This window comes from Corticium candelabrum, chromosome 16, assembly GCF_963422355.1.
Source record: "Corticium candelabrum chromosome 16, ooCorCand1.1, whole genome shotgun sequence".
Lineage (NCBI taxonomy): Eukaryota > Metazoa > Porifera > Homoscleromorpha > Homosclerophorida > Plakinidae > Corticium > Corticium candelabrum.
This window is the reverse complement of record NC_085100.1, coordinates 4,678,366-4,687,006: the sequence shown is the minus strand read 5'-3', so window position 1 is coordinate 4,687,006 and position 8,641 is coordinate 4,678,366. Positions and strand designations below refer to the sequence as shown.

The 8,641-nt window shown below is 43.1% G+C and overlaps 1 protein-coding gene across 1 annotated transcript; it reads right to left on the bottom strand.

Annotated features, from left to right (window-relative positions):
• LOC134191769 (uncharacterized) lies at positions 1–5,416 on the bottom strand. Its single transcript, XM_062660390.1, has 10 exons — positions 5,363–5,416; positions 5,263–5,283; positions 5,177–5,205; positions 4,020–4,149; positions 3,865–3,963; positions 3,649–3,744; positions 2,103–2,288; positions 1,669–1,999; positions 1,162–1,617; positions 1–322 (listed from the first exon to the last, which is right to left on the bottom strand). The coding sequence occupies exons 1-10, from the start codon at positions 5,414–5,416 to the stop codon at positions 84–86; spliced, it is 1,641 nt and encodes a 546-aa protein (XP_062516374.1). The 3' UTR covers positions 1–83.
• Positions 5,417–8,641: the final 3,225 nt, after the last annotated feature.

Here is an 8,641-nt window from a genome sequence, read left to right as displayed (position 1 = left end):
TGTGTGAAACAGAAAGATAGTCTGTTTATAATGTTTATAATACTCTTTGTTGACAATATAAAGTGTCCACTATAATACAGTGACTACCTAGAGCTGAGGTGTACATTCTGTGGTAGGAAATAAAACAACTTTGCTGCAGTAATGTTCACATCCGCCCTACTCACAGATAACATTCTTTCCCTAAGTAATGTTCCACCTCTTTGTCTATGGGTGTGTGTATCTGATGACACTCTCAACATCTCCTTTACTGTTTCGATTTTTCCCACTTGCTCCCTCTTTGCTTCAATAACAGCCATCAACTTGCCAGCATCAGGCAAGACTCCTACACACAACATATATCATAGTAATAAGTATATAATGACACAAATTAGTATCATACCCCAATTATTCTTATTGCCTCTAACTAACATGATATCAGCTAGAGTGTAAAAAATAATTATGGCTCCCTAAGGCGCCTCGCTTAGAGGGATGCTTACTAGCAACTTAGGTAATTAGAGTCATAGGGCAAAATTACCATCTAGAAAATGTTACAGGATACAGTAGTGAGACTCCATTTAGGCAACCAATCAGACCTATTGTTACTTGTTTGCAACGATTCTAATTAGTTAAGCTCCTCTAAATATAATTCTGTTCCTAAAATACGCTCTAATTAGAGCCTAAATAATAATTGCAACTCCAGATGGCGCTTCAGATAGAATAATTACCAGTACTAGTGATCAAACACCACTGACTAACAGATACCACAACACCGTTTTCCTGCTATTCCAGCACAAATGGTCAAGTTACTTCTGCCTCACGGTTTACCTGTTTACCTAAATAGTTTGTTTACGAATTGCCTGCTGCATTTCTAGTTTCAATATTTAAAACACTGCCTATATGGTCAAAACTTTGAATTAATCCAGAGATTCAAGATCTGCATTAGCTAACATGTAACAGTACAAATGACTCCTTTGTTAGCAAAGTCAACAACTTTCCACAATTTCAGTGAGAGCAATCAATCATACCATGGAATGATTAGAATGTGGATATAAATCCACAACAACCAGGCAGTATCATGACATGGAAGCAATCACTTGAAAATCAGTCAAGCATTTGGGTAACGGACATTCACATTAGTGTACATTATTATACTTTCATATCAAAACTTGTAAACTCGATTACCTGATTGACAAATCGACAGTTTCCTTCTTCTGCATTCAATTCTGACAAACAGCAAGTCACCAAGCTTTTCTACGACTCGCTCATCACCAACTACTTGTTTTACAGTAGCATTTGCTCCTTCTCCTGTTGCCTTTGCTTCCTTGAATTCCTCCTCTGAGTAAACAGCAACTTGTTTCAGTTCTTTGTGTTTCTCTAAATGCTTTCTGCTCAGATATTCAGTCTCATATTCAGTGCCTGAACTGTATCTGTCTAACATATCTCTCCAAAGAGACATGACAGTGTCGAGCAGGGAAATGCAGTTTGCTTCTGTTCCCTTACCTCCACAGCATACAAAGTCGACAGAACGAACAAGATCTACCATGGCGACCAAACACTCATGAAAATGAACTGTACCACCTTGTGATATGATCAGTCCATTCCTCCACAGCTGTTCTTTCTTATCTAATGTAGTGCAAACTTTAGATTAAAACATGCCAAATGCAGATGGACTGACGTCGACCGGCATACACTTTCTTATTCTCATCTCTCTTCCACATGACAGACAGATCCTTAAGAAGAGAGCCGGAAACATGTACAAGTCGTCTCTGCCTTCCACTTTGAAGCAGATACCAACAGATGTATTTATAGTGAGAACTTTATCTGTGTTGAATTGAACTTGAATCTTCTGATCTTTTCGGAAATCATTGATTGCCGTTTCTGCTTCTTCTCTTGTTACTGTGCCATCCTTCCTCTTTGACCTGACATGCCACGTAAAATCTTCAAAAGCAATGAGAGGACCGATGGCATAATGATGTAGAGATGCAAGATTGAGAGCTGCCACATCACCAGCAACAGCAATCTAAACACACATCACAACAATATTACACAAACATACACAAGTACAACAACTAACATCTGCTAGTTGTCTCACCTCTCTTGAATCATCTAAAACAATGGACTACCTTCTCTACAACCTTCTTCTCTTGTCCTGGACATGCCTCCTGCTCAATCTTCTCCATGAGTGTTTCCTTCTCCATAAACGGATCATCTTGTTTCTTACAAAAAGAAGGAAGCAGCTTGGACACGACTGACTGACAGAGACGAGGATACAGAGGAGCAGATTGAATATCAGCAGGAAATATCTCCAACTAAATATATATATATATATAAATAAGATAAGATGGTCTATACCAGAGGTTGTGAAGACAGATTACAAATGCTATCACCAATGTTCTCGCCAGAATTTTGTCTCAACCAGCAAACCAAATTGAGTTATGACGCCATATATTAAGGAAGATGTCACTTTCGGTTTGGCAGTTTTACCTCAGCATTAGCATCTTAGTCTATGCCTAATAAACACCTCCTGTCATGCATAACCTACTACTATTTACTAGAACCAAACATCATCCCTACAATCTACAGCTCCTTACACAGTCTAACTAAATTTTAGGTAAAAAACTCAAGGGTGTGTCAAAGCATGGGCATCTTCTGTAACAGCATTCCAACCGTGATACAACACAAGTGTACACATGCCAAGATTGGCAATTAGCCAATGATGATGAGCAAAGGACATTTTTGTGGTAATTAGTAACTAAGACGTTTCTTCATGGATCATGCCTGCTGTCTCTGCTACACAACCAGTAATAAATTAATGGTTACTTTTCATGCTTCAACCGACTATCTCACTGCCCCAAAATATGGCCGAGACTGGAGAGAACACTGGCTATCACAATTAATTGTCAACATTTACTCAAGTGTACAAAGCTTACACTAGGAAGAGAGGGAGGTAAGAGTAGCCGTATGCTTTTAAGGCGGAGCATAAAACGTTGATGATTTCTCTTTAGTTCAGAAGTAGATAGGAGTGATACTGAAATCAGGATATTGCATTTACTCGTACATGTGTCGTACTGTATCTACATTTGTAACCAGAGTTTTTCAACTCTGGTTTGTAACTATCCGTCGCAAAAGTAAGACGGGTATAGCATGCGCTAAGCATTCGTCACACGTGTTTGTTAGAGCGTACATGGCGTGGGAGGTGTACTCTGCGGTAGATACTAACAGATCTGTCTACGAGACCTTGCACTGTTCATAAACGACGGTAAACAGATACCAACAGTTTGTGAACGCTTTGTCTTTGCCAGCCCATCTTTGTCTCGCAAGGAAGCTGTGCAGAAAGTGCAACGATAATGGAAGACTGCTGGACAGAACGACGAAATCTGCATATCAATCTTCGAAAGGGCTTCTAATTATTTAGTTACTGTAATACCGTGGTTCTACATTCACATGACTAACATTTCATGTACACTTTGTATGCTTGAGCAAATGTCAACAATTATGGATGACCCCTAAACCAATTATTGCTTGCTGCCTATGCCACTGCTGTTGCACTTTCTATTGATTTAATAACATGTCATCACAATATTTAATATCAATACATATACATTTATTATTACCATGCATCACATCAACACATACAACAGTTCAACCGCAACACATGGAAACATTCACCTTATCCTTCTGTTCAGCATTGGCTTTTGCTGCTAATAGAATAGCAATGATTTCATCATAACCCCGCCATGCTGCTATCATTAGAGCAGTGTAGCCCTGTAATGACAATAGTTGTGTTTTATTGTTTGTCTCTACTGTAATATCCATCCTATCACAAATCTCATCACATCATTTAATCTCATTCTCTTCATTCATTCATTCACTATCAACACTTACATCATCATCAGTTCTGTTTACATCTGCCCCTCTACACAACAAAAGCTCAACTAATGACTTGCAGCCATCAAAACAAGCTATCACCAGTACAGTCCATCCCTACATTAGAGTGAATTGTTATGAACAATAAACGAGTCACTCAATCAATAACATACATCATCATCACACGCATCCACTTCAGCTCCAAGATCCAACAGACGTTCAACCTCATCACGTGACTTGCTCTTCACAGCTCTCACTACTAGTAGTCTTTGATTTAATGTCGTGATGTTTCTCTCACTCATTCTAACATGACAGTAACACATGAACGTGTAACCACACAAGACTACCCAACTGTAGAGAGTGACGTATTAGTATACCGGTTAGCATGTCATGTGATTGACTAGTCAGTGTAGCACAGGCTGTGTTACGTGTAGCAGACTACGAGTAAGAAGACAACAGGCACTATTTACATGGTGCCAGGTCGGATCGGACTCATATCTAGCCATGGACACCTGAGGTGAGCCCCCCTAGCACTAGCGAACCCAACAGCAGCGGCATAATACCAGCGGCCAGTCCAGTCATCATCTAAGGCACAATCCCACTGCCTCCCCAGCTAAGGCTGGACAGCGGCAACGAGGTCGGCAGCTGGAGGAGGCGGCAACAAATCTGGTACTCTTATGAGATTGTCTCTCATCTTAAATCAGAGCCCCACGAATACTGGGTGGCCACATCTAACACCTTGCAATTCAAATCAGAGGCAGCAAAAGGTAACATGGACACCATACTCAAGGCTATGAAGTACCATTTTGTTGGTACACTGAATACAACATATGAACGATTCCGGTTTAACCAAAGAGAGCAGCAAGCAGGGGAATCGTTTGATGCGTATCTGACAGCGTTACGGACCATGGTCAAAACCTGCTCCTATGGGTCCCTCACAGACAAGATGTTCCAGGATAGGCTAGTCTGTGGAATACAAGATGACACGGTGTCAAAAAGCCTGTTGCAGAAACACACATCGAATCTCAAATTGTGTTGACATTTGCAAGTCAGCCAAGCTAGCTACATCACAGCTAAAGGAAATTACTTCACTGGAGACGCCCAATCTTCATTTCGTAAAAGGAAAGTCAAGAGGAAAACACAAGAAGGAGAGCACCTCCCAAGGCAAGAAAGGTCTGGCAAAAGCGGGAACATGTGTTTATTGTGGAATGGTATACCCTAAGAAAGAGGACAATGCCAAGCCTTTGGGCACAAGTGCAAGGCTTGCGGAAAGCAAGCCATTTTGAAACAGTATGCAAATCCTGTGCAAAGCCCAGTGTACACGCCTTACAAGAAGACAAATATGACAGCGATGACACCCTGATAACAGTCACACTTACCTCAGAGCACGTAAATACCATCGGAGGATCACTATACCAACGCAAGATTTACGCTCGCCTAAACGTAAATGGTCACAGAGTTCAATTTCAATTAGACACCGAGGCTACGTGCAACGTGCTATGGAAAATGGACGTACCTCCTCGTACGCATATCCAAGACACCCAGCAGACATTGACCCTGCACGACACATCAGTGATCTGTCCGACTGGAAATGAACAGCTAATGTGACTAATCTGAAGATGGGCGCAGCATACCAAGTTCACCCACAACGTCTATTCTAGGAGCCCCATCTATCCAGTAAATGCAGTTGATGTGCGTCTGTTCTGAGAACATCATGAGAATGACAGGGCTAGAGGGTGAACGACCAAAGATAGCAAACAAGTTTGTGGAATGCTACCCTGAAGTCTTTGATGAGCACCTGGGATGTCTCTCAGGTACGGTACATCTGGAGATCAACTACGAGGCCACACCTGTGCAACTTCCGGTACGAAGGATCCCAGTGGCACTCAAAGACTAACTCACAGCAGAAATCACGCAATTGGAATCAACAGGCATCATAACACCAGTAGATGAACCGTCAGATTGGGTCTCAACACTTGTGGTTGTTAAAAGCCAAACGGAAAGCTACGCATTTGCATCAATCCAAAGCCACTGAATCTCGCTCTCAAACGACAGCATTACCCCATGACTAACATTGACGACCTGCTTCCTCAACTATCCCAAGCAAAGATCTTTATGGTCAGCGATGTCCAGAATGGTTTCTGGCATGTTGCCCTAGATGACATGAGCAGCCAACTCACAACATTCGGAACTCTGTTAGGCCGGTACCGCTGGCTGAGAATGCCATTTGGCATATCCCCGGCACCTGAAATTTTTCAGAGACAACTGAACCAAGCCCTGGAAGGCCTAAAGGGTGTCTACGTGATTGCAGACAACATCCTAGTTACAGGAAAAGGCGCAAACATGAAGAATGCAGAGGAGGATCACAATAAAATCTCATGCAGCTTCTCAATCAGTGTAAGCAAAAGACATAAAGCTGAATAAGACAAAACTCCGTGTGCGACAACCTGAGGTCACCTACATGGGACATATTCTGACAGCCGAGGGACTAAAACCAGATCCGTCAAAAGTACAAGTGGTAACCGACATGCCCAGGGCAAAGAACGTGGAAGACATCCAACGACTGCTGGGAACTGTCAATTACCTTGCATGATACCTGCCTAATCTGTCTGATATGAGTGAGCCACTGCAGCAGATCACCCACCGCGGAATAGAGTGGCAATGGACAGACTACCTAGAAAATCTGCTATCACCAGAGCACCCGTATTAAAGTACTTCGACCCAGCAACTGCAACAGTTCTACAATGCAATGCGTCCAGCACCGAGTGGGCGCAGTGCTTCTACAGGATGGGCAACCAATTGTTTACGCCAGTAGAGCCCTAACAGATACCAAGAGGCGTACGCACATATTGAGCAAGAGCTACTCACAATAGTATACGGGATAGAACAATTCCATCAGTATACGCATGGTCGAGTTGTCGAAGTCCACACGAACTATCAACCTTTAGAGATGATCGTTCTCAAGCCTCTGCAAGCGACACCACAACGGCTGCCACGTATGCTTATGAGACTAGAAGTGATACAACATTCAGATCCATTACCATCAAGGGAAGAACTGCTGATCGCCGATACGTTATTGCGAGCATACTTACAGCGGCTGCCAACAAGTAAAAAACAGCCTAGTTCAGAGATACTCTGCGTGCAGACGTCGTTCAAAGCAAATCTAGAATTGATGGCAGAAGCCAAGTACTGCTTCATAACAGAAGCAAAGCTACAAAACGTTCGCCAGGCGACTACTGCCAACAATGAGGTGTTGCAGCAACTTAGCGCTGTAATCGTGGATGGATGGCCCAACAACAAACAGCAACTAAATCCTTTGCTCATCCCCTATTTCCAGTTCCAAGACCAACTGGTAGTGTACGAAAGAATCATTTACCGTGGCAGTCAGTGCTTTTCCCTAAGGCACTACATCACTACGCTCTGACTCTAATCCACTAGGTGTATATCCAGGCAGAGGGATGCATCCGTCGTGTAAAAGACAGCGTTTTCTGGCCAGGAATGGCAACGGCCATACGTGACTACGTGAGCAAGTGCGAGGTATGCCAAATGTACCAAGCAAAGCAATCGAAAGAGAAGCTACAGCCACATGATGTGCCTAACCGCCCTTGGGCCAAGGTGGGCATTGACCTGATGAGCTTCAGGGACCAAACCTATCTAATTACCATAGACTACTGCAGCAACTTTGTGGAGGTTGACCGCCTAGAGGACTCAACTAGCAAGTCTATCATCTACAAGTTGAAACAACACTTTGCAAGGCAAGGGATCCCACTCACCGTAATTACGGATAACGGCCCTCAATTCGTGTCGTACGAGTTTAAACAATTCGAGAGAGTATGAGAACTTACCCATACTACGACCAGCCCATAACACCCGCAAGAAAACGGCAAAGTGGAGAATGCTGTAAAAACAATGAAGCAACTCATGAAAAAGCAGCAGCTTCGGGCCAGGACACTTGGCTTTCCTTCTTAGATTGGCGAAACACTCCATCACAAGACATGAAGACAAGCCCTGCACAGCGTCTTCTGAGCCGGCAGACACAAACACTCTTACCAATGCATGAAGATTTACTGAAACCTCAGCTAGTTCAAGAAGTCGCCCAACAATTACAGAAACAGAAGCAGAAACAAGTAGAATATTACGACAGAAACGCCAGAGACCTTCCCTCACTATCACCAGGAGATGTGGTCAGAATGCAACCTACAGGAAAGGGAGAAACAGCCTGGGAAAGGCAGTCATGGTAGACCAAACAGCGATCCAATCATACACCGTGTGCACCGAGGAAGGAGGACTGTACAAAAGGAACCGCAGAACACTAAAAAACCCAAAGAGACAATGACTATTGCTCCAACGCAAGATACGAGTCAAGACCCTCCTCAACAGACGGAGATGGTGAAGAAGGATCTACAGCCTCACAGACACAAGTGAAACACGATTATCAACCTCCAGCGATCACAACTCAGGCAACTGCAACAACAGGAACGAGTCAGCCGAGTCAGCAGCCAATGAAGACGGCAGACCACTCAGAAAACCAGCCTACCTGCAGGATTATATTTGCTGTAGTCGTAAGACAGGGATGTAGAGTAATCGCTTAATTAAAGTTAGTGTTGTTTGAGAGAAAGCGGGATGTAGAGAGTGAGTATTAGTATACTGGTTAGCGTGTCATGTAATTGACTAGTAGTGTAGCGTGGGCTGTGTACTACGTGTAGCAGACTACGAGTAAGAAGACAATAGGCATTGTGTTACACCGACAACACTCTAGCAACATGTCGCTGCCCTCCCTACTCACTTTTTAGAA

Excerpts from the sequence above, each read along its gene's own strand:
- LOC134191769 (XM_062660390.1), bottom strand. The coding sequence starts at position 5,416 with ATGTGTCGTGCAGGGTCAATGTCTGCTGGGTGTCTTGGATATGCGTAC. Across the intron at positions 3,964-4,019 it reads TGGATGCGTGTGATGATGAT|GGATGGACTGTACTGGTGAT; the intron begins GTATGTTATTGA and ends ACTCTAATGTAG. Across the intron at positions 1,618-1,668 it reads AGAGATGAGAATAAGAAAGT|TTTGCACTACATTAGATAAG; the intron begins GTATGCCGGTCG and ends TTTAATCTAAAG.